This window comes from Dryobates pubescens, chromosome 21, assembly GCF_014839835.1.
Source record: "Dryobates pubescens isolate bDryPub1 chromosome 21, bDryPub1.pri, whole genome shotgun sequence".
NCBI lineage: Eukaryota > Metazoa > Chordata > Aves > Piciformes > Picidae > Dryobates > Dryobates pubescens.
The window spans coordinates 10,584,381-10,609,226 of record NC_071632.1 but is presented as its reverse complement, the minus strand read 5'-3'; the positions used below and the strand labels follow the sequence as shown (position 1 = coordinate 10,609,226).

Sequence of the window (24,846 nt, the reverse complement as noted above, 5' to 3'; positions counted from 1 at the left end):
GATTCTATGAAGACTGGAAGGGTTTCATCATTTCTAGCTTAGATTTTTTGCTCCATTGCTTGTTTGGTTTCAATGTTGCCTTCCTTTGGCTTTACAATGAGGGTGGAGAGATGCTGGAACAGGTTGCCCAGGGAGGCTGTGGATGCCCCCTCCCTGGAGGTGTTAGGGCCAGGTTGGATGAGACCTTGAGCAACCTGGGCTAGTGGAAGGTGTCCTTGCCCAGGGCAGGGGCGTTGGAACTGGATGATCTTTAAGATCCCTTCCAACCCAAACCATTCTGTAAATCTATGAAATAAAGCCAAAGTTCTTCATCCCTGCCAGCTAAACCATCAGAATTCCAGCACCCCAGAGCTCTCTAACATCAGCTTCTCTTTCATTTGGTTTGGGGTTTTTTTCCCAGTCAGGTTTTGCCTGGATCTTTGTGGTTGGTTTTGTTCCTGCTTTCAGAGCCCCTGGGTTCTGCTTTCTGTCCTCTGCCTGAAATCAGGTCATGATCGTTGGGCTTTGCCCAAAGGCTTGGTTTAGGGATTGATTTTTGGGTTGATACAGTTGGAATGGAGGCCAAAATCTCTGCAGTGATGTCTGTGCACAAAAAGTGACCTGGGTCAGCACTGAGCCCACAGAAAGACCAAGGTGACAGATGGGGCAAACGTGGGGTAGCTTTGGCTGTTTCAGGAGGAAAGGAGTTTTTGTTTGGTGGGGGTTGGGCTGGTTTGCTGCTCTCCTTGTTTTGTTTGGGGTTTGGTTGTTTGTAAGGAATGAAATTGGGGCTGAAAATGAAGAAATTTCATTAAAAATGAAATTGGGATTCAAATAATGTGAGTGCTGGCAGATCCAGCAGGGACAATGAGATGCAGGCTGTACCCCAAGAGTGCTGCATCCTAGACTGGATGTTAGGAAGAATTAAGTTGGAGCTGAGGAACAATTTGTGCCCCTTCAGGGTTGTCCAGGCCTGGCCCAGGCTGGCCAGGGCAGTGGTGGAGTCCCCAGCCCTCAGGATGCTTCCAAGCAATGGAGATGTGCTGAGGGCCATGGTTTGGTGGGGACCTGGCAGTGCTGGGTTCATGGTTGGACTCTCATTCCTGAGATGCTTTATTCCAAGTTAGAAGCAGGGACACCATCAGAGAGGTGGGAGATGCCCCATCCCTGGAGCCATTGCAGGTCAGGTTGCTTGGGGCTCTAAGCAGCATGCTCTAGTTGCAGGTGTCCCTGCTGACTGCAGGGGGTTGGACTGGAGGAGATTGGAAGATCCCTTCCCACCCAGGCCCTTCCATAATTCTGTGTGTATGGGGAGCTGTGGAGAGTCCCTGAGCTTCATGAGAAGCTGTGGTGGCATCTCTGCAGACTGGCTCCTGCTCTGCAATACTCATGGGTGTGTTTTGTGTTGGGCAGCTATCAAGACTGATGGGAAGCCCACAGATGCCAAGAAGACCTCTGCAAAGTCACCATCAGGTAACTGTCCCATTCCCATTGAGACCAAGTCTTGGTTGGGGCTGTGCTTGTTGAGCAGGTCACTGCACTTCTTCAGACTCAGAGGACATCATCTGGCTGGCCTCTGACCCATCTTTTCCCCCTTCCCTCCATCTCTGTGATGACCGCAGCAGACCTGAGCCGCCCGAAGAGCGCTACCGGGAACGCAGCCAAAAGCAGTGCCACCACTCCTTCCACCACCTCCTCCAGTGCGCCCCCTTTACCTGCTGTGGCCACCAGCCGTCCCAAACCCAAGCCTGCTGCCACCAAACCCACCACAACCTCAACCTCAACAGCAGCAGATGCTAAAAAGCCACCTGCTAAGGCTGCAACTAAAGCCAGCACCGTGTCCAAGCCTCGTCCCACCAGCAGCGTTTCTGCTCCAGACCTGAAGAACGTCCGCTCCAAAATCGGATCCACAGATAACATCAAGCACCAGCCTGGGGGAGGAAAGGTGAGTGTCTTGGTGCCCAGATGTGCTTGGAATGGGAGCTCTGAAGCATCAGGGGTGCTCTTTGCTAACTGTGGTGGCTGTGTCCTCACTGCTCTTCTCATGCACGCACTGCAGAGCTCCTCTTTGGGTTCTTGGTTGATGCACGAGGCAGTGACAGGAGGGCACAGAAGGAATCAGCTCTGAGAGCCTTCCAGGTGTTTCCTGAGACACCTCCAGGAATTCCAACCCCTGTGGTTCTGGGTTGCTGTCCTGCATTCTGATACAGAAACTAGAAAGTTCAAAACCTTGTCTGCATTCCAGAACTTGCCCTTGAACAGAGCAATGGAATCTGCTGAGTGCTGCAGAAGGTGGGATAAGGCACTGGGATACAGGAAATCTGGATTCCAGAGCAGGTTCCACAGCACCTTACTGAGTTCTAGGAACTGGGGACTCTGGTCAAACTCTCAGGCTTGAAATTGATGTGAAATGGGTTCTACATACACTGCTCTTTGGGCATCCTCTGGTGGCCATAAAAGAGGCTGATGTTGAATGAGTTGTTGGGAAGAGCATATACATAGCTAGAACTTGAGGGTCTCCATCAGTAATGGTCTTCAATGACACATCCTCTGTGAGCATCCACCATAAAGCTTCAGGGAGGTGCCTGTAGCCCTCTTCTGAGGGCTGGAGTCATTTGGTGAATACTCCCTGGGAACTTGAGGTCATTTCCCCTCATCTGTCACCTCTTACTCCCTGGTAACAAGTGACAGGACAAGAGAAAATGGCCTCAAGTTGCCCCAGGGGAGGTTTGGGTTGGACATTAGATGAAACTTCTCCACTGAAAGGGCTCTCAGAGACTGGCACAGGCTCCCCAGGGAGGTGTTTGAGTCCCCAGCCCTGGGGGTGTTTCAGAGTGGCAGAGATGTGGTGCTGAGGGACACAGTTTAGCCCCAGCCTCGGTAGAATCAGAGAATTGTTGGACTGGATGAGCTTAGAGGTGTTTCCAAGCAAACCTATCCCATGACTCTGTGATAAGCACAATGAGCTCTTTATTGGATGCTGTGGCCAGACACAGCCATCATTGATGTTTATAAAGATGTGAGGGGCAGTGTCAGGAGGATGGAGCCAGGCTCTGCTCAGTGATGTCCAATGGTAGGACAATGGGTGCAAGCTGGAGCAGAGGAGTTTCCACATGAACATAAGGAAACCTTCTTCATTGTGAGGGTGGCAGAGCCCTGGAGCAGGCTGCCCAGAGAGGTTGTGGAGTCTCCTCTGGAGACATTCAAAGCCCTGCTGGACACATTCCCGTGTGACTCGACCTAGGTGATCCTGCCCAGGCAGGAGGGTTGGACTGGATGATCTTTCAAGGTCCCTTCCAGCCCCTAATGTTCAGTGATTCTGTGATCTCTGCCTGACAGCCACATCAGCAGTCTGCCCACAGACAGAGGGCTTGCACTGCCCCACAGAGGAGCAGATTTGCTCCCTTCTCCTGGCTGTAGGTCTGCAGCGATGGAACCCTCACCACAGAGCTTTGTCTGATGCCAGGAAAGCACAGGTCATGCTGGGAGCCTTCATCCCCCCTCAGGCACTTGAAAGCCAAGGCTGTTGGATGGCTGTGGTAGCATGGGCAGCACCAACACAGCCATGGATCCATCAGGGTTGGAGTATCTCACTTGTACCATGTCACAGTAGAACTCAGACATCTAGAGGACAGAAACTTCCACTCCCCAAATCATTCTGGAGATGACAAACCAAGTCTGGTGGCAAACTGGGAGGTGAGAATTTGGGTGACCCCTTCATGGACTGGGTCTTGAAACCAGACCCAGAAAGGGGTTTTAAATCCTGCTGGGGCTCTGCAGAGCTCTTTATCTGAGAAGGTTCTGGTGTCACTTCATTTGGACATTGCATTCTCCTTTGTTCCCTAAATATTCCCACACAGGATCCTTCAATCCCAACAGTTGTCTGGTGAGAAAATAACCCTTTTTGTAGGCTCTTTTTTGTGCTGAGATGTCAGTGTCTGAGAGTGCCCCAGGAGTGCTGGGGTTGCTCTTTAGCTCCTGTTCTGTTGCTGGGAGGTTTGTGAAAAGCAGGGCTGATGCTGGGCCCCCCCAAAATGCAGCTCCTGCGCTCTTGGCTGGGTGTAGATCAGCAGAAGGAACATTCACAGGTAGCTGCTGATGTGTTCTCAAAACCTGCACATTTCCTTCCATGTTCTGCTCAGCTGGAGTAGGCAAGGCCATCAGCACTTGGTTAGCTAAACAAACCCTAAATCCACTGGTGACCTCAAAACTGGAGTTGATGCCCTCTCCCTGGAGGTGTTCAAGGCCAGGTTGTGCAACCTGGGCTAGTGGGAGGTGTCCCTGCCCATGGCAGGGGGGTTGGAACTGGGTGATCTTGAAGGTCCCTTCCAACCCAAACCATTCTGTGAAGCTATGAATCAGTATGTGAGTGAGACAGCAGAAGTGGGAGGACATTTGGTCTGTGTCCAGCAGAGCCCTTGGGGCTGGAAGATCAGCCCATGGGTGTGTTTGCCTCTGAGGTCTGTGTGACCTCCTCTGTGTGAAGGAGGAGGCCCTGTGCTGCTGTTGGGTTGCTAGAAGGTTGGATTTGTTGGGGTTTTTTGGGTGGGGGTCACTTGGAGATCTGCCACCATGACTGTTGGGGAAATGAATGATGAGACGTCCCCTCCTTGGAGGCGTTCATGGCCAGGTTGGGTGAGACCTTGAGCAACCTGGGCTAGTGGGAGGTGTCCCTGCCCATGGCAGGGGAGTTGGAACCGGATGATCTTTAAGGTCCCTTCTGACCCAAACCATTGTATGAATCTATGAGATGCCAGGAAAGGTCAGCTCTGAGTCCTTTGAGTAATGGACACCTGAATCATTGCTCTGTGAGCTCAGGGTGCCTGTGGCACCCCCTGCCTGGGTGTTGCTGCATCCCCTCCGCCCCCTCAGTCTCATCCTGTGCCTGGGATTATGTTTTGCCTGAGGATTACAGCACCTAAGAGGTTCTCCTGGGTTGTCCTCCCTGCTGAGCTCATCTGGGTGGCCTGGGGTCCCGGCTCCTGCCCCCGCTGCCGCTGCCGCCGCTTGAAACCCTCCCTTTGTCTCCATCCAGGGGAAGGTAGAGACAAGGCCTGACTCAGCCACTGCCGCGCGGAGAGCTGAACCCCAGGGGCTCCCCAAAGCGGCCACCACTAAAGAGGGGGCCCCCAAACAGCCCAATGGGAAAGTGAGTTTGTTTCAGACTTTTCTCTGGGGGAGATGCAGGAGTCCATGTCTTGGTTTGGGTCACTTTCCCTCCTCTTCACCTCTTCTTGCTTTCTGTCATCTCTCAGTGTCACTGTTCCTCTCACAGACACTCCTCCAGGTCTTCCTTGTAAAGCCTGAGATGTTCTCAGTGAAACACCTTCAGAGGTCACTGTTGGAGGTGTCTTCTCCTTGTCTGCTGTAAATGTTCTCAGAGCAGAGTTCTCCATCTTCACCTTGAGGTAGTCAGCCTTGAATTGGAGCTTTCCCTTGAGACCAGTTCTTCACACCCAGCACCAGTTTGTGACTAAGGAGAGGGAGCTTCACTTCTCAGCTGCTTCATGTTAAGGCCTTGCTAAGAGCATTGAGGACTTCCTGTCCTCCCTGCAACATTCCCAAACCCTTTGACTCCATGCAGTAGGTGGTCACCTCTTGCTGAGTCACTCTGAAGCTGTTGTGTGGGGTGGATGTCCCAGCAGCAGCAGCTTTGTTCAGGAGCTTGCAGGCAGAACCATGCATGGCTGGGATTTGTGCCTCTGGAGAAGCCACCACAGCTCCGTGGCACAAGGACAATCCCAGAGCTGCTGCACTGAATGCAATCTGAGCTGGCCATGGAGCTGAACTGAAGATGTTCTGGTGATTCCTTTTGTGCCTCAAACTGGTCACCTCTTTCTGGAAAGCAGGACAGAGCTTTTGCCACCTTCTGTGCTGTTCAGTAACCCCCAGACTAAACTCATGTCCTAACTAACCCTCTACACATGGGCCTGGTGCTCCAGCTTGGTTGCTACCTCAGTGAGTAGAAGCTCTGTTAGCAGCCACCTTCTGACTTTGGAAGAAGTCCAGCTCAGCGTAGCTGAAAGGAGAAACAATTTCATCAGAAGGATTAGGGAGAGACAATTTAGTCAACAGGCAGCCCAGGGCAGTGGTGGAGTCCCCATCTGTAGAGGGCTTTTAAAGCCATGGAGATGTGATGCTGAGGGAAATGGTTTGGTGGTGACTGAGTTCATGGTTGGTCTCTATGATCTTTAAGGTCTCTTCCAACCAAACCCATTCCATGATTCTAGTTGACATGAGACTTGTCCTAAAAATTAATGGGAGGTTCCACAGCCTTCATCAAGAGGATTGTTTCTCATGCAGAGGTTTTGAAGAGCATTGCCCAGGACTGACCCCATCCATAGGAGTGAAGTGCAGGCACTGAGCAGCTCAGAGTGTTGTTGGAAGAGGAGGCCTCCTGGCTCTGATCCGTGGAGGAAGGAGGCAGCTCAGCTGGCTCTCCCTGATCTGGCAAAACTGGGAAGCTTCATGTGGGACACAGAGGAACCTGGCTCTTCTGGTAGGCAGGTGCCCACCTGGTGGTGTCAACCCATGGAGAAGAGGTCTTCCTGCTTGCACTCTGGCACTAACCCTCTCTGTTCAGCCTCTTGTTTCCTTCACTGTTTTTTTTCTCACTCTGCTCCTCAGTGGCTTTCACACCTAATGCTGAACTTGGGTTGAGCTTAAAACAAGTCCTGGTTGATCCACCACCCTCTTAGAGCATCCACTCCAGCCTGCCATATGACAACTCTAACCAGTCCTCTTCCCTTGTGTTGTTTTCCATTCTGTAACGTTCCAGGTCCAGATAGTCTCCAAAAAAGCGAACTACAGCCATGTTCAGTCCAAGTGTGGTTCCAAGGACAATATTAAGCATGTCCCTGGAGGTGGGAATGTAAGTATGGGCTCTGGGCAAGCTGTCTGTGTACTCACTCCTTCTCTTGTGCTATGTTTGTCCATGTCAGACTCTGCAGAGCGCTGGGGGACAGGCAGAAAGGTGTGGCAGAGGTTTGGGGCTTCTGGAAACCACCTAAGCTGGAGAAAGTCTTCCTTTTATGTTCCCCACAGGACACTAGGTTGGACATGTGTGGTTGGTGTCCTGGTGCTGCAGCCATGCCTGACCCTTGTAAGTGGTGTTCAGGACCAAGTGCAGGATGTGGATGTCGCTGAGCCCAGGAGTCAGCTCAAAATGCATCCCTTCAGTGGAGGCATCTCTTGGTCCTGTTTGAGATGTTTGCTGGTTCAGATGGAATGCATTGTGGCCTAGAAGTTCCCCTTCACTGGCTAATGATGGTTAGCCAGTGGCAGGACAAGAGGACATATCCTGAAATGGTGCCAGGAGAGGTTTAGGTTGGATGTGAGGAGAAATGTCTTCCCTGCAAGAGTGATCAGGCATTGGAAGAGGCTCTCCAGGGAGGCAGTGGAGTCACCATCCCTGGAGGTGCTCCACAAACATGTGGAGATGGCACTTAGGGGCATGGTTCAGTGGCTATGATGGTGCTGGGTTGATGGTTGGACTTGCTGTCAGAGGGCTTTTCCAGCCCTAACAATTCTATGATTGTAAGGTGGAGCCAGCCTGAGGCAGATGAACTTCACCTCATGGTTCAGAGGCAAGGAAGGGTGAAGAAGGAGGAGGAAAAGCCTCTGGGGCTTAATCTTTGAGCTGTGATTAACAGCTAAATTTAAAGGCTGGTGGTGGCCATGCAGCAGAGTTGAGCTCGTTAGGACAGGAGCTTGATCTTGGTCTGTCCCTGGCCTTAGCTTGGAGTGTCTTGACCTGGAAGTACCTGGCCACAAAAAAACAGCTACCAGAATGCTTTGGAGACCACCACTGTGGTTTGGCATCTTGTGTCCTTGTGGGCAGGTCTGAGGGACCTTCTCAGGTCAGTGCTGGGCTCTGTACTGGGGCCAGTTTGGAGGATCCAGAGGTTGGATGGTTTGCACTGGGGCCGGTCTGGAGGATCCAGAGGTTGGATGGTTTGCACTGGGGCCGGTTTGGAGGATCCAGAGGTTGGATGGTTTGCACTGGGGCCAGTTTGGAGGATCCAGAGGTTGGATGGTTTGCACTGGGGCCGGTCTGGAGGATCCAGAGGTTGGATGGTTTGCACTGGGGCCAGTTTGGAGGATCCAGAGGTTGGATGGTTTGCACTGGGGCCGGTCTGGAGGATCCAGAGGTTGGATGGTTTGCACTGGGGCCAGTTTGGAGGATCCAGAGGTTGGATGGTTTGCACTGGGGCCGGTTTGGAGGATCCAGAGGTTGGATGGTTTGCACTGGGGCCGGTCTGGAGGATCCAGAGGTTGGATGGTTTGCACTGGGGCCGGTTTGGAGGATCCAGAGGTTGGATGGTTTGCACTGGGGCCGGTCTGGAGGATCCAGAGGTTGGAAGGTTTGCACTGGGGCCGGTCTGGAGGATCCAGAGGTTGGATGGTTTGCACTGGGGCCGGTTTGGAGGATCCAGAGGTTGGATGGTTTGCACTGGGGCCGGTCTGGAGGATCCAGAGGTTGGATGGTTTGCACTGGGGCCGGTTTGGAGGATCCAGAGGTTGGATGGTTTGTACTAGGGCCAGTTTGGAGGATCCAGAGGTTGGATGGTTTGTACTAGGGCCAGTTTGGAGGATCCAGAGGTTGGATGGTTTGCACTGGGGCCGGTCTGGAGGATCCAGAGGTTGGATGGTTTGCACTGGGGCCGGTTTGGAGGATCCAGAGGTTGGAAGGTTTGCACTGGGGCCGGTTTGGAGGATCCAGAGGTTGGAAGGTTTGCACTGGGGCCGGTTTGCAGAGGTTGGATGGTCTCCAGAAGACACTGAATGCTCAAGTGCCAAAGAAGTTGTGTCCACTGGTGGTTAATCTTGTGGCTTCCTGAGGAGTGGTGCCCAGCTGTCACCTCCTGTGATGCTTTCCCTGTGCCCTGTGAAACTCCCTGTGAATGATTTCTGGGGCCAGGTGTCCTGGTGCTGTAGAGCTGATGTCCTCTGTTTGGTGTCTAGTTGAGAGTGGTGTTGGACTTGGTGCAAACAACCTCTCCTGGGAGGTGGTTGGTTGTCTGGCTGAACTTCTGCTGCACATGGCCAGTTCTTCCTTCAACCTTTGCAAGAAGCAACCAGCCCTGGGTCCTTGAACTCGTTCCCCACAGGCTGGTTGCCAAGGTGGTAAGAGGCAGATGCTGAAGTCACACAAACAGAGTCTGCTTGACTCAAGGAGAATTCTCTGCACCATAGAAAGAAGAACTAATGCTGAGACCATCACCTTCCCTCATCATTTCCTCAGCTGTGGATATTTCTGTTCTGGCTGCATCTTCCATCTGGGTTTGCCACCCAGGTTGGGAGCAGATTGGTGGTCCTCAGTCAGTGGTTTGTGGCAGAAGTCCTTGTGTTTGGAAGGAGCAGCTGGTGGCACACAGCTTGCCCAGGCAGGGCCATTGTGAAGAGATGAGACATGGTGACCGCTCTGGCCACAAAACAGCTCCTCCCTTCTTTCTATCTGCTCACACCTTGTGAGGTGTTTTCTACATCAAATACAATGATCACTTCTGATGGAACTCCTGATGTTCCATTCCTGAAGCTCACTGCTGATGGGGGTGTCTGGAGGGCCTTTTGGCGCTCTTTGGCTATGGTTAAAGCTGCTGGAAATGCTGTGGCTAAAAGCAGTGGTCAGCAGCAGATGATGACTGAGCTTCAGGGTTGCTGTGGTAGAACTAAGTCAAGAAGTCAAGGCCAGGTTGGATGGGGCCTTGGCAACCTTGTCTAGTGGAATGTGTCCCCTGTCCATGGCAGGGGCTTGGAACTTGATGACCTTTAAGGTCCTTTCCAACCCAAACCCTTCTGTGAATCTATGGCATCCTTCCTGAGGAGGTTCCTCACTGCTGCTCTCTTTGGATACCCTTTTTTAATGCATGGAGATCGTTTCCTCTCCCCTCCAAGATACCCAAGAAGACACATCCAAAAGCAGTAGATGTTGTGCCTACTCACCTTATCTTTGCCAGAAACATCTTGGCACCAACACAGGTAGGTCTCCTGGGTGAAAAAAGCACTTTGTTGTGCTTCAGTGTGAAGGTGCTGAGGCATTGGAACAGGTTGCCCAGAGAAGCTGTGGAGGCTCCAAGCCTGGCAGTGTTTCAAGCCAGGCTGGATGGGGCCTTGAACAAGCTGGTCTAGTGGAAGGTGTCACCACTGTGAGGAGACTGCAGGCAAAGCCTGACCTGGGCCAGTCTGCACCTCAGAGGTGGTAGAGAGAAAAAGGTGGAGGTGGTGTCATGTCTCTGGCCCTACAGCAAGAGAGTGGGTCAGTAGAACCATGAGATAACACCTGTCCTGGTGACAGTCTGGAGCTGCCCAGGCATTGCCTGTGTCCTCAAGGGCAGAGCCAGCAGTGGGTAGAAACCATCTGGGGAACACCCCAATGGGATTGGCTTTTTTTTCTCCCTCTTCCAAGTGCTTTTGTATTCCATGACCTCCAGACTTGTGTTTCTGGTTGCTCTCCATTTGTTAGTTTTATCTGGTCTCAACTTCTCCTGCTCATATTAACCCTTTCTGGCTGGTGCAGGGCTTTCCACAAGGCCAAAGCCAACTGCAGCGTTTGGCTGGGAAGTCACCATGAAAAGATCCTGTGGTGGAGAAAGGGGTGGGGGCTCATTAGGTGTGACCTGATGGTTGAGATGAACCCTTGGCCTCCAGCTTCACTGGAAACCTTTCTCTGCTCTAAGTTGTTTCTTTCTGTCTCTTTAGGTGCAGATCCAGAACAAGAAGGTTGACCTTTCCAAAGTGTCCTCCAAGTGTGGCTCTAAAGCAAACATCAAGCATAAGCCAGGTACAAATTTGACCATTTCCTCATGGTTTGCTTGCAGATCTTGCAGATCTTCAGCCTGGTCTTGGATTGGGACAGGAACAGTTCAAGGAGGTTGTTGCTTTCAGGGAGGATTTCTGGAATTACCTGGGTCATTCCTGGTGGGTTTGTGGGTGGAGAAGGGGGTTAGGAGATGTGGGGTCTCATCGTGCAGGGTCTCATCAGAAGATCCTCTCCTGCTTTGACTTAGTTTGGAAAAAAAACTGGGGGGATCCTTCCCATGAGCATTCCAGGAGCCTGGAAGCCTCATCCCTGCTTACAGAGGGGTTTGGGGTCTCTCTGAATGTGGCTGTGAAGGATGAAGGCACCTCCCTCCAGTTCTTCAAAGTGAAGACAAAGATCTCTCAGCCCTCAGTTCTGTAGCAGCTCCTCAGTTTGGGCTCTTTTGGGACATGGGATGGGACTGGCCTGCAGGAATCCTTTGCTCCCCACTGAGAACTCAGCAATAACTCCATGGAATTCCTGCAAATCTGGGCTCTCCTGACCCAGCCTTGACCATCCCACTGCTCAGCTGGAGCTCAGGCAAGCCTCAGGCTCCAGGTACCACCATGGCTGTGGGCAGTGTTTGGACTGCACCTTTGTGGCCTCCCAAAGTGCGGTCGGTGCGGTGGCTTCTGCTGGATCTGAGGACATTTCCTGCAGAGGAAAGCTGCTGGCAGTCAAACCTCCATGCCTGAGGGACAAGGTTCAGTGACCCAAGCTGAAGAGAAACCCTGCAGGCTTGTCTTTGCTCCTTCTGCCAGCTTGTTGGGTTGAAAGGAATTCAACCTTCTACCCTGAGCACCGCAGGTCAGTGCCTCCAAACGTGGTGCCACCAGCATGCCCCCGTGCCCAGCTCTGCAGTAACGAGCTGCCCACCACAATGGCTGCTCTTGTCCAGGGCTGATTAGACCACAGCAACCCAGCCAGAGTCAGATGTTTGACCTGGGGTTTGTGGTGCACACCATGGGCCATGCCAAGCTTGTAGTGTGCTGAGGAGTGAGTGTTCAGTGATGTCGCTGGGCAGGAGCCAAACTGAGATGGTTTTGAGGAGGAACCTGCTGGGATAGGGGCTGCAGGAGCAGGCTTTGTAGAATCACAGAACAGGTTGGACTGGAAGAGGTTGTCAAGCCCAGCCATTAACCCAGCACTGCCAGGCTATTGATGGTCTACAGCCAGAAGAAGTCTTGCTGGGAATCTGCAGTTGGTTTTGTTGACCTTCAGGTTCTGAACCTGGTGTCCATCCACTTCCCATATGTGGCTTCTCCTTGCCTGCCTACACAGCCACCTCCTGAGCAGTTCAAGTGGTGGCACCAAGGGGCTGTCTGTCAGGGAAGGAGCTGCTGGGCCAGGCAGACACCTGCCAGTGATGCAGGAAGAGTGGGAATGGCTGGCAAGCAAAGAAAGGTGGTTAACAAAATGGTTGGCCATGAGAAACAATTTCTGCCCCTCGAGGGTTCTCCAGGCCTGGCTCAGGCTGCCCAGGGCAGTGGTGGAGTCCCCATGCCTGGAGGGGTTTCCAAGCTGTGGAGATGTGTGCTGAGGGCCATGGTTTGGTGGTGCCCTGGCAGTGCTGGGTTCGTGGCTGGACTCCATGAGCTGAAAGCTCTCTTCCAGCCCAGATGATTTTGTGATTCCATGAGGAGCAGGACGTGTCCTGGCACCACTGACTGCACAGATGGGCTGAGCTGGCAGGGACCTTGTCAAGGGACAGGGACAGGAGTGGGCAGCTGATGTTAGCCATCAAAATCCCAGTGTGGGATGGGGTGGAAGTGGCATTTCTCATCTCTGCTGGGGGACAGATTCATGACCAGATCTAGTGAGTCATCAGGACAGATTCCAGCCTGTCTGCCCACACCTGTGGTGTTCCCCACCTGCAGGCACTGCCAGGGCTTGGCCATGCAGCTGTGACAGGTGGGAATCACCAGCTTTGATCTGGCCAGTTCACAGCTGAACCTGGGCTGGAGACAGCCTGGGCCACTGAGTGTGTTGCCTGGTCCTGTCCCTCCTCCAGAGTACATTGGATCCTCAGTGCTTCCTCAGGGAGTGCTGGGCAGGGGACAGGTCTCAGGTGGGACTGCTCTGGAGCCTTTAATAAATGGAGCCCTGCACAATCTTGTCCTAGGGGGAGGAGATGTCAAAATTGAGAACCAGAAGCTGAACTTCAAGGAGAAGGCCCAAGCCAAAGTGGGTTCTCTGGACAGTGTGGGACACTCGCCAGCAGCAGGAACTGTCAAGGTGAGTGCAGCATGCTCTGGCACCTTGGCTTAGGGCCTCAGTTCGGTTCTTCTCCTTGCCCTACATCCTGTAGGTGTAGCACAGCTTTCCCACCCCTTTTATGGCCACCTGCTTGTTTTGTGGCCTCTGTGATGAACCCCAGGAGTCAGAAAGGTCAGAAGGGAGAGAACTGTGAACGCCTGCAGTGGCCTGTCTGAGTGGACTCCCTGCTAGATGTTCCTCAGAGGGCTCACACTGCCTATTTCCATCCTCCTCCAAGAGCCTGAGAGCAGGGGTTGCTCCGGATGCTACGAGCCCATTAGAGAAGCTGCCCATGGCCCTTTTCCCTGGGGTGAAGCTGGTGAGATCCAAGTGCTCCATGCTGGGAGGCAGCACCTTGCAGCTCAAAGGCTCTTTGTGGGAGGTCAAGAAGAGGTGGTTGTGCTCTCATTGATGTGCTCCTGCTCTACTCATGAGAACACAAACTATCCCTGGCCTTGGTCTGGCCACAGCAAGGAGACATCTGTGCTGGGGGAGGACAAGGGCTGGGTGGGCTTGACCTGCCGCACCCTGTGGTGGCCAGAGTGGGGCTGGGGATTGTCTTTAGGTGGTGCTGGAGCTTTTATGCGAAACACCACAGCTTCTGGTGCTGCAGATGGCATCCAGTTGGGTGAGAGATCTACTGGAGGGTCAGGAGGGGTCTGCAGAGGGATCGGGGCAGGCTGGATCTGTGGGTGAGGCCAATGGGATGAGGCCGAACCAAACACCAACTCCTCCCACTGCCAGACACCTCCTGGCCCCTGCGTGTCAGAGCAGCCGGCGGGGAGGGGCTTTGGGACCCCTCCCTTGACACCACCCCAGCAGCCCTGCACCCCTCACCTTCTCCCTGTCCCCTTCCCCACCCTTTGCGTCCTCGCAGGCCGAGGGGAGCGCGGAGCCCGGGCAGGTGCCGCCGCCCGCCCGCAACGGCGAGGTGCCCGCGCCCGGCGGCGCCCCACAGGAGAACGGCACGGGGGGGCCCCCTGCCCTGGCTGGTGGTGACCAAAGGGAAATCCAGAGCTTCGAGACTCACATCCAAGAGACAAGTAAGTGGCTGCCACCTTCGCCTGCCCTCTGTGCCGGGGCGGTGGGGACAGAGCCCAGCGGCGGGGCAGGGGCTGGTGCCACCGCAGCGCCTGGGCTGTGCCCGGCGGTGTCTGGAGGGAGCCTTCCCTTGCCTCTGGTTTTTAACTCAGAAAATTGCCCTTTTATCTTCCAGGCATCTAATGATGACATTCTGGTATCGTCTCCCATCCCCTCCTCTCCCCTCTTCTCCTCTCCCCCTCTCCCCCCCTCTCCCCTTCTCACTGCCCTTGTGTCGCTGCAGATTGACCCTCACCAGCTGAGGTTCCGTGAGAAGACCAAGGCTGGGCCAGACCACGGAGCGGAACTCGGCGTCTCCACCCCCCCACCCCTTCCCAGCAGCACTTCCCAAGGCGTAGCACGTCCGGCAGCGACCGCCCGGCCTCGGCCGCCTCCTCCTCACTGCTGCAGCAGCCAGGCCCCCCTGGCAGCGCTTCCTCAGCAAGGCTTGTGCCCCCCCAGCCCCGGCTGCCGCCTGCTCCCCTCCCAGTAACGCAGCTTGGCTCTGGTAACCCACCGGTTGCTTTGGATGGGGGGAGACAGTGTTCAGCAGGGCCAGCGTCCCTCCTGCCCGGGCCAGTGTCCCCCCGGCCCCGGTCAGCGTCACTCCCGCCCAGACCCGTGTCCCTCCTACCTTGGCCAACGTCCCTTCTACCTTGGCCAACGTCCCTCCTACCTTGGCCAACGTCCCTCCTGCCCTGGCCGATGCCCGCCTGCCTGTGCTGGCTCCTCCAATGACCCTGGGGGCTCCCAGTGGGTCCTTCTTGGCTGGAAAGGGATTTCCCTCCCTGCCTCCCCCCCAGTCCCTGCGCCTCATCCCTTCTGCTTTTAGGCCTTTTCCAAGTTGAGTGTCAGTGTGGGGGATGGGTGGTGGTGGCCAGGCCGTGTCCCACGCCTGGAAGGAGCTCCAAGGGGTGAGCCCTCAGCTTCCCTCTCTCTGGTTTTATTTCAACCCCAACCTCCTCCTGGGCCCCATTGGATGCTCTTAGCTGGCCCCCCCCTTGGGCCTGTTTTAGCTGTTGTGACTCTGGGTGATGACGTGCTGGTGACCTCTGGTGCTGCTGGCCCTCGGTTCTGTCCCCTGGTCCCCACCGCAGGCGCGCAGGAGCGGTGCTGGCTTCTTACTGACATATGGGGCGGGGTCTGGCCTCGGGGTCTGGCCTCGGGGTCTGGGCTTGGGGTCTGGGCTTTCTTTTCTCTTCTGGGGTTTTTGTTTTCTTTTTTTAACTGTTTTAAAACGCTGGAGCCAGCTCCTGGCTGAAGCCATGGCTGAAAGGAAAGGCACCAGGATGTGGTGAAGGAAAAACCGTGTTGGAGCAGAGCAGGTGGAGCCCGTGTTGGCTGCAGCCAGATGTGGTGGTGACGGTCATTAGAAGCTCTGGCAGAGCCGAGGCCACCTTTGGTAGGACCTCCTGAGCCTCAGGGGTTGGTTCCTTTGTCCGGGCCGGGGCCGGAGGCCAGGCCGCGGTGGCGTCGTGGCTGGCGTGGGCAGCGAGCGGAGGCAGAGGCAGGTCTGTGGTGGTGCGTGGGTGGTTTGAACCCAGGTGGAGTGGAGGTGGGGAGGAGGGGGTCGGCCACCTCTCCCCCAAGGATAAGAGGGCTGGGAGGGCAGCAGAGCCCTTGGCTGGGGCGGTGCAGCTGTGGCTGAGGAAGGAGGTTGAGGTTGACCTTCTGTAGGAAGTTGACCTTCTGCGGGAGGCTGAGCTCCATTTGCCTGGCAGTGACACTAACGATGTGTAAATGAATAGCGAGAGAACGACCTGAGCCCTCCTGGGTCCTCAGAACAATTTAAAACCAATTTGAAAAAGAAAGAAAGAAAGAACGAACAAACACAAAGCAGACAGAAAACCCTGGGCTGGAAGTGCCCTGACCCTGCTGCTGGGGGAGGTGCTGTTGGAGAAGGGGACAGAGGGGAGCCAGCAGCTTCTCCTGCTTGTGGGAGTTTCCTCTGTGGGCAGCCGGCGCTGCCGCAGGCTGCATTCACACACACCAAGGTTCTTCTTGCACTTGTATTTTTTATATTAAAAGTTTGCATGGTTTCTAATAAAAAAGGCATTAAAATGGACTAGTTTGCATCCAAGTCGTCTGCCAGTCCCAGAAGTGCTTCTTCCTCTGACTGCAAACTCAAACCACCAATGCAGATTTGCACCTGAAAGGGGCCGTTATATATACCCACCCCAGACCCCCTCTCGTCCTCCCCTTCCTCTCCTCCTCCTCCCCACCCCTCCCATCCACTCCCTGCCCGTCCCTCTACTCCCAAACCCAGGCTCTGGGTCACCCCCTGCCCTCCTTCCTGTGCTGTGTGGCCTCGGTGGTCCTGCTGCGGGGGCCAGCCCTAGACTTAGTCGGCACTAACCTCACCCCTGCCACCACCCTGGGGCTCTGCTGGAGCTGGGGAAGGGCTGAAGCCCTCCTCCCAACCCCTGGGCTGGGGCAGGACACCCCACTTCTCCACAGAGCCCTGTTGTCATGCTCGGACCCCACCTGCATGTGTGTGCCTCCCCCCCCCGTGTATATATCACTGCCCCCCACTGATGCTTCCTTCTGGCTCCCTGTGCTAAATTCTCAGCACCAGCTGCAGCTTTGGGGGCTTTGGGTTATTTTCATTTCTTTTTTTCATTTCCAACACTTGAATCAAAAGGGGAAGCTTGGAGGAGAGGGGCTGAGAGAAGAGCAGGCTGACCCCCCCACCACCAGGGGCAAGAAAACCTCCATCTGCTCCTGGGCAGGGCAGGAAGGTGCTGGGAGAGGGGTCGGTGTGCCAGGGTCTGCCTAGAGCCCCCTGCAAGAGGGGTCGGTGCCCCTGGAGCCCCCTCCCCTGCCCCTTCCTGGGCTGAAGCTGGGCTCAGCAGCTGGGCAGAGCAGCTGGGACGTGCTGGTGCCGGAGGTGGAGGACAGCAGAGCCTGGAGGTGTCGGTGGCTTTGGTGAATAACCAAGGAGGAGGTGGAGGCTGGAAGTTCCTCTTGCTGCTGTGCCCAGGGTGGGTGGGGGTGAGATTGCTCCAGGCACAGGGAGCAGCCAGGTTGTGGTCGTGGTTCAGGTGCCACAGGAGGGTGGCAGAGTGGCACCACTGCACTTTATCTTCTGAGACTGCAAACAAATGACCCCCTGGGCCGAGCAAACCCTGCGCAGGGACAGCAGTGACACCTCCCCCCACGGCTTCGCTCTGCTCTGTGGGGCTCAGCCTCCCCTGGCTCTGCCTGGGCACAGCTCCCTCCCAGCAGCTCCCAGTGCCCCCTCTGCTCCTGTGCCACCCTCTCTGACACTTGTTGTGCCTGTGTGTAGCTGACAGACGAACTCGACACTCCCCTGTGCCGTGGGGTTGTTGCTAGGGCAGTTTGGGGTTTAACAGGGGTTTTTTGGTTTTACCTTGACTTTGGTTTTGGGAGGCAGCTGTGGCTGGGGGCAGCCTGGGCAGAGGGCCCTGCAGCTTCTGAGCTGGAGAGGTTGGGAGCAAAGCCTGGGTGGTGCTGAGAGCTGAAGTGAGGGCTGCAGGGAAGCTGCTGGCTGGTGGAGCACAAGGCAGGGGAGGGAACTGGGTTTGCTGGGGGCTTGAGCAGGGTGGGAAGAGGCAGCAGATCCTGTTGGGGGACAACAAAATGAGATGCAGCTTGAATGTACCTGCCCCTGTCCTGAGAGACCTCCTGCAGGTCTTGGCTTCCTCTGTGGCTGCGCCTGGTGGCAGTCTGCTCTTGCGGGGCTGGGGCTGGCTCTGGAGCGCTGGGAGAAGGCAGCCGGGGCTCAGAACCTGCTGGGTGGGGCACGGGGGCAGCGCTGGAGCTCCGGGCACGCTGGAGCCTGCAGGCAAGATGCTCAGCAAAGGCCCTTCTGAAGGCTGGGGACCCTCCCCAGCTGCCAGCTCTGGACTCGCCCATGGGCTGCTCCACTGCTGGAGCCGGGCATCTCCCTGCATATCAGCGGCATTTCAGGGCTTTTTCTCCTGTTCCAGCACCTTGGCGTGACCCAGGGGCAGGGGCTGGGGCCGCAGGGGCAGGAGGCTGGGGGGGGCAGTGGCTTTGCTGCTGCCTGGCCGTGGGTCGGGGTCCTGACCCCCAAATGAATGTAGTTTTCTACGCTGACCCTCGCTGTGGGCCCCGTGTGGGGCTCGGGGACCCTCCTCATGTGTTCGTGTCGTTTGGGGCAGAATGTGGGGTTCCCCTCGGGAGGCAGCATGGGGACGGGGACAGCGCTGGGGGGGACGGGGACAGCTTTGGGGCGACAGAGGCGCCCGTGTCGTCCCACCCTGAGCCGCTCACGGCTGCTCCACGCTGTCCCTGCGAAACCAAAAGAGCCGTGGGGAGGCTAAAGCAGTCCCCAGGCTTGCCAGAAACATCACCCAAGAGCCCACGGGTGGGGGAGGGGAAGGGCCACGGGAGGGAGGCAGCAACGGGAAGCACCCCCCCGGTCCCTCCTTCCTCCCCCACCACCCAAAATCCAGCCAGAGTAAGCGCTTGCCCCCCAGCTCCCCCTCACTCGGGCCTCGCTGGTCACCAGCTGGTGTCTAGAGCAAGAGCCAGACACGGGGCTCCGTCCTGCACCCGCCGTGATCGTCCTGCCCCAGCACCAGCAGCCCCCGCAGCTCCCCGCAGCTCCCCGCACCCCACAGGCAGCGGCGGCCGCGGGCCCTGGCGGTGGGGAAATGACGGTGGGAGGGGGCCTGAGGCGCTTGCGACCCTGCGCGGCTCAGCCCGGCCCCTTCCGAGCACTCGAGAAGGGTCCCCATCGGCGAGGTGGGGAGGAGGATGAGGGTTGTGCTCCCCTCCCCGGGCTGCTGTGCGTGGAGCGCTCGCAGCGTGCCGTGTCCCACGGCTCTGTCTCACTGGGTCGGCGGCGGTGGCATCGCGCTGCCCGCTTTGGGGGTGCCACCGCTGCTGGGGCGGGGGACACCCCTGTGTCACCCTGGGGTGGTGCCGAGGGGGCGGGGTGGTGAGGCCTGAGACGACAGCAGCTCTGCGGGCAGGGTGGGGAGGGGGCACCGCGGCAGAGCCCCTCCTGCTTTGGGGTGAATTCCCACCGGTTAGCTTCTGCCTGTCTCGCCCCCTGCGCGGGGCTGTCAGACTGTGTCTCCTTAGCAACATTTCCTGACTTGATGTTGTGATTCTTATCTTGTAAAGGGTTGAAATAAAGCTTCTAGATGTTCCTCCTGGGCTTGGCTCGGCGCTTTTTGGGGGGTGGGGCAGCCAGGCAGGGTCCGAGGACCACCCCCATGTCTCTGACAGCTTAAACCGCTGGGCAATTTCCCCTTCCCTGGCCCTGATTCATCAGTCAGGGCTCAGAGGGCACCAGGGACCTGCCACTATCTTCCCACAGCCACCACCAGCCTCTGGTGCCACCAGCAGGCAGAGCCCCTGGCACACCTCCCCTTGGCTTTGGCACCAGCCTTGACAGGGTTTCTAGCAGCCAAGCTCAGCTCCAGGGGCCACCACCTGCCTGCTGGCATGGGGCACAGGTGTGAGGTGAAACCAGCCCTGCCCTTGGTGGGGGTTTGACCCTCAGGGGCTTTGCCCACCCCCCTGTGCCAGCTCCTGTCCCACATCCCCAAAGATCTGCCAGGCTGCAGTGGATGCCCCTCCCCAGGCACCCGCAGTACCAGGGTGTGCTCAAGGGCTCCCCAGAGCCTCTTGCTGCTGGAGGCTGGCTGACCCCTCCACCATCCTTCCTCTCCTGGAGCAGGCTCCTGCTGCTGCAGCTTCCCTGGAGAATCCCCAGCCCTGCACCCCCTCTCCCCCTCCCTGTCCTCCACCTGCCCCCAGCCCCTGTGGCTGCACCCCCATAAGGCCAGACCCCAAACCATGGAGTCAGGGAAGGGGTTGGAAGAGACCTTTAAGATCAAAGTCCAACCATGAACCCAGCACTGCCAGGGCACCACCAAACCATGGCCCTCAGCACCACATCTCCAGGGCTTGGAAACCCCTTCAGGGATAAGGACTCCACCACTGCCCTGGGCAGCCTGAGCCAGGCCTGGACACCCCTGCAGGGACAGAAATTGTTCCTCATGTCCAATCAAAACCTCCCCTGGGGGAACATGAGGCTGCTTCCTCTTGTCCCATCACTTAGTCCATGTCAGGCCAACCACTCCTTCTCCACCACCTGGACTCAAATGGTCTCTTCCCTAGAGGCTGTGCAAAGGGGTGGGGAACATGGGCTGGGAGGAGCGAGCTTGCAGGCAGCAGGAATGAAGCTGTGTCCCACCAGCCCAGCTGCTCTTGTTTGAATCCTCACATGACTCCATAGGTCACAGCATGGCGATGCAGGGGTGGTCAGGCACTGGAACAGACTGCCCAGGGGGGTGGTGGAGGCACCAGGCCCGGAGCTGCTCAGGAGACGTGTGGCCACGGCCCCTGAGGAGATGGGCTGATGGCCAGGGTGGGGTTGGGTTGAAGGTTGGACCTGAAGACCTTGGAGAGCTCTTTCAGCCCCAAGAATTCTCTGCTTCTGAGCTCTCCTCAGCAGCACCCCTGCAGCTTCAGCCTGGGGAGGGGGAGAAGGCCCTGCTGGGGGAGGGCAGGGGCAGAGGCCCTGCGGAGGGAGGAGGAGGCAGAAATGAGAGGCGCAGCAGCCGCGCAGGCGTCACTACTCTACCCCTTTTTATTGTCTTTACTCTAGGTTGTAAAAAGATCCAGAATCACATAACAGCCACGGAAGTATCCCAACATCACACGAGTTTGGAACCATGGAGACAATAGCTGAAAGGCTTCTTTTTTTGCTTCTTTTTTTTTTTTTTTGTCTTTTTGGTCTTTTTTCTTTTTTTTGTCTTTTTTTGGGTTGGTTTTTTTTTGTCTTTTTTAAACCTGCTGGAAGGGGAACGACCTCCCCCCTCCCTTTTCCTTTCCCTTCCCCTCCCCACCACCTGGAACTTGCCCATTTACAGGGGCTGAAAAGAAACAAACACTGCTCAACTCATAGTGACAACCTCAAGCAAGTGAAATGAAGATGAGAAGTTGGAGTGAACACAAGCTGCAGGACTGCCAGGGCCCCAGGGGAGTGGGGCTGGGGGGGCTGGAGCAGAAACACCTCCAGAAACCACCCCCCCCACACCTTGTGCTTCTCCCCCACCCCACCAGCCCCAGCCCCACACCCCTGGGGCTCCTGCAAGCCCCCAGGGTCCCAGAGAAAGGCCCAGACCCAGGAAATTCAGCTTCAACCTCACAGGGAACCCAGGGGGAACCCAGCGTGGCCCCCACCCCATGAGCCTGGGGGGTGCTGCCAGGGCAGGACCCCCTCACTCTGGGGGGAGGGGGCACACATGGGATCAGCCCCCCCCTGTACCAGGCTGAGGGGCTGTGGTCTCCCAGCACCTGGCTGTGATTTGGGTACAAAGAGCTAAGAAATGGTGAACAAAACCCAGCACTGCCAGCCCCAACTGCAGCTGGGGGGCAGCAGCCAAGCCGCCCCCACCCCTCCCCGAGGGAGCAGCCCCTGTGCCCCCTGCCCCCTGGTACTGTCCATAGGCAGAGGCAGGCAGGTCCCTGTGCTGGCTCCGCAGGGATCCCAAGGCCACGCTGGGATCCAGCTCCTGCCTTCTGCTCCCGTCAGGATCCTCCTTGCGCGGGGATGGGATGGGGCCCTGCGCCGGCTCTCGGCTTCCCGCAGGAGAAGACGCTCACGGGTGGGCCGACCACGTCCTGCCCGGCACAGGCTGCAGGGATCCAGGACCCATGGCACCAGGAGAAGAACGAACAGCAAAAAGCAAAAAAAGCTCAAGGCCAGCGGCTGAGGAGCACGGGGCAGGGCGGGAGCCGGGCAGGTCTCACAGGCATGGAAAGAGCCTGGAGACCCCACCAGGAATGTCACATCCAGCTGGCACCTTCAGGGCTTCCTCCTCTCCTCAGGCCGTGGGGAAAGGAGACAGGGGCTCACCATCCTCCATCCAGTATCACCACTGAGAAGCATCACCCTCCACCGAGTGAGGTCCACCACCAAAGATCACCACTGAAGGTCCACCACCATGGTCCACTTCCCTGCAGCGCAGCTGTGCTGGATCCACGCTCTGCCCGGCGCCTGCCGCTGGGACATCCATCCTCCTCTTCCACAGCTGGGACACCTGTCCTCCTCTGGAGCCAGGACATTTATCCTCTTCCACAGCTGGGACACCTGTCCTCCTCTGGAGCCAGGACATTTATCCTCTTCCACAGCTGGGACACCTGTCCTCCTCTGGAGCCAGGACATTTATCCTCTTCCACAGCTGGGACACCTGTCCTCCCCTGGAGCCAGGAGGTCCGTCCTCTTCTGGAGCCTGGGAGCAGCTCCGGCGCCCTGTGGGGAGGGGGCCGAGGACGGCGGCAGCTGCCGGGTGGGCGCCGTCCGGCGGAGCGGGGCGGGTGTCCGTGCTGGGCGGGCGCTGCGCGGCTCCTCCTCGGTGCCCATGCAGGAGGCTCGGCCGGCGCCGCTCTTCGGGCATGGCGAGAGATGACGTCACAAGGGATAAATAGAACTTTATTTAAATAAACCTTTCTCAACAGCTTTATACAAATTACAAGTCCCCACAGAATCCTCCGGCGCCGGCTCCGGCCGCCGCAGCCTAAGCGCCGAAGCTGCCGGGGGGCCCCTTGAGCAGATCCACCAGGATGTCCAGCAGCTGGCTGTGCTGGTGGTGCAGGTCCCCGGGGATGGCTGCCATCTCGTAGCACAGGCAGGTCTCCACCATCTTGGAGAGGGAGAGGCGGAAGTCACGCAGCAGGCGGATGGTGTAGGAGTCCCCCTCCAGCACCAGCAGGTCGCTGTCCGTCAGGGACACCGTCGCTCGCCAGCCGTCGTCTTGGTGGGGAAGAAGAGAGGAGGTGGGAGGGGGGAAGTGGGAAGGGCGGAAGGGTCGTGGTGGGGGAGGGCCCTGTACAAGTCATCGAGTGCCGACCTCCTGCCCTGGGCAGGGCCACCTTCTACAGCCCAGCCGGCTCCAGGCCGCAGCCGGCTCCAGGCCGCAGCCGGCCTGGCACGCTGCCAGGTTTGGAGCCTCCACACGTTCCCCGGGCACAAGGAGCTGCTTGGGTGGGGAAGGACCTTCCAAGGCCATCCAGTCCAACCCCTGCAGGCAGCAACTCAAGCAGGTTGCTCAGAGCCCCACAGGACCTGTGATGGTTCCAGGGTTGGAGGATCTCCCACCTCTCTGGCAACCTGGGCCAGGCTTTCACCGCTCTCAAACATTTCTCCCCTCTCTCCAGTCTGAGTCTCCCTCTTTCAGCTCAAACCATCACTCCTTGTCCCATCACTACAGCCCCCAACAATAGTCCCTCTCCAGCTCTCCTGTTGCCCTCTGAGTCCTGAAAGGCCACCAGAAGGTCTCCCTGGAGCCTTCTCCAGGCTGGACAAGCCCAACTCTCTCAGCCTGGCCTCACAGCAGAGGGCTCCCAGCCCTCCCAGCATTGCTGTGGCCTCCTCTGGCCCTGCTCCAACAGGTCCACATCTCTGCTGTGCTGAGGACTCCAGGGCTGGCCTCAGCAGAACACATCAGAGGGGCAGAATCCCCTCCCTCCACCTGCTGTCCACACTGCTGGGGATCAGCCCAGGACATGAATGGCTCTGGGCTGGCAGATGGGCACTGCTGGCTCAGCTGTGCTGGTCTCCTGGCCTTCACCACCACCACCTGGGCAAGTGTAGCTTCTCCCCACACTCATTTTAACCCAGAGTTGAAGGATTCAGCTGGGCCAAAGAGGTCCCACAAAAGCCAGGCAGGACTTTGATGCACACACTGGGATCCTCCTGGTTTTCCACAGGAGGTGACCAACTGCAGCACCCCTCAGCCCACGGGCTGCAGGAACACAACCGTGAGGAGAAGTCCGGCTCCTCCCCAGGCACCAGCCACGGCTGGAGCCAAAGCCAACTCCTCGTCTCCCAAGGAGGAGCCCGCAAGCACAAGCCCTGCTTGGCTGGCCCGGGGCTCGCTTCCCTTGTCCCCCTGCAGAGCTGCAGCCCGGAACATCCCCCAGCCCCTCAGCCTTGTGGCCCCGCTGCAGCGGCGCCTCACGCCCGGCACGAGGCTCAGGAGGGAGGAGCTCCCGGGCAAGGGAAGGAGCGGCGCTGCTGAGGCAGAGACGAGGCACAGGCACCCCGCAGGCCGCAGCCGCCGGCGGGGCCCGACGCCGCGGCACTCACCCCGGACGTGGATGTCGGTGTCGGTCATGAGCAGCACGGCCAGGGGGTGCACCTGGGAGGAGTCCCGCACGAAGACTCCGCCGTTGGACTTGACGGCCATGAAGTAGGTCAGCCAGCGGCTGTACAGCTTGGAGGCCTCCCTGCACAGCGGAAGACCTCCCTCAGGCACAGGCAGGGACGGGCCGGAGCCCCCGGCGCAGCCCAGGGTGCCAGGGCCCAGGGCTCACCTACCTGTTGATGGTGGACTTGTGGAGCAGCACGGTGCCGGCCTTCGTCCGATAGGCGTAGCTGTTGGGTTTGAACTTGCCCTGGCGTGTCACTTTGCCTTGTCTCACCTGAAAGGACAGGAGCATCTCCAGCACCTGCCCAGCCAGCAGCTACAGCCCACCAGGGCCAGCCTGGCTGTCCCCACAGCTGTCCCCCCTAGGTGTGTGCAGGGGCAGGAATGGTCATGGATTCATGGAATGGGTTGGATTGGAAGGGACCTTAAAGGTCATCTAGCTTCAACCCCCTGCATGAGCTCCAGAGTGGTGGCAAAGTACATATGGGGAGCTCACCAAACACAAGCAGGAGGAGAAAGATGCCACCTCAAAGGCTGCCAGATCAAGCTACAAGAACCCAAGCACCTGCAATGCTG

At 57.4% G+C, this 24,846-nt stretch overlaps 2 protein-coding genes across 12 annotated transcripts in view; one reads left to right on the top strand and one right to left on the bottom strand.

Moving 5' to 3' along the window:
* MAP4 (microtubule associated protein 4) overlaps positions 1 to 14,728 on the top strand; it is a 131,157-nt gene extending 116,429 nt beyond the window's left edge. For 3 of the 8 annotated variants that reach the window (XM_054171303.1, XM_054171300.1, XM_054171297.1), the window contains 9 exons: positions 1,393 to 1,452; positions 1,602 to 1,924; positions 5,015 to 5,128; positions 6,758 to 6,850; positions 10,681 to 10,762; positions 12,903 to 13,015; positions 13,914 to 14,079; positions 14,253 to 14,273; positions 14,361 to 14,728. In XM_054171303.1, coding sequence (XP_054027278.1) covers positions 1,393 to 1,452; positions 1,602 to 1,924; positions 5,015 to 5,128; positions 6,758 to 6,850; positions 10,681 to 10,762; positions 12,903 to 13,015; positions 13,914 to 14,079; positions 14,253 to 14,260 — 959 coding nt within the window. In that variant the 3' untranslated portion in view covers positions 14,261 to 14,273; positions 14,361 to 14,728. The remainder of the gene's footprint in view (positions 1 to 1,392; positions 1,453 to 1,601; positions 1,925 to 5,014; positions 5,129 to 6,757; positions 6,851 to 10,680; positions 10,763 to 12,902; positions 13,016 to 13,913; positions 14,080 to 14,252; positions 14,274 to 14,360) is intronic. The other 5 variants (XM_054171299.1, XM_054171304.1, XM_054171301.1 and 2 more) reach the window with 5 other exon arrangements.
* A 7,718-nt stretch (positions 14,729 to 22,446) lies between these two features.
* The window catches only part of DHX30 (DExH-box helicase 30), a 29,008-nt gene continuing 26,608 nt past the window's right edge, over positions 22,447 to 24,846 (bottom strand). For all 4 annotated transcript variants that reach the window (XM_054171319.1, XM_054171320.1, XM_054171317.1 and 1 more), the window contains 3 exons: positions 24,441 to 24,544; positions 24,210 to 24,349; positions 22,447 to 22,874 (listed from right to left, as the gene is read on the bottom strand). In XM_054171319.1, coding sequence (XP_054027294.1) covers positions 22,639 to 22,874; positions 24,210 to 24,349; positions 24,441 to 24,544 — 480 coding nt within the window. In that variant the 3' untranslated portion in view covers positions 22,447 to 22,638. The remainder of the gene's footprint in view (positions 22,875 to 24,209; positions 24,350 to 24,440; positions 24,545 to 24,846) is intronic.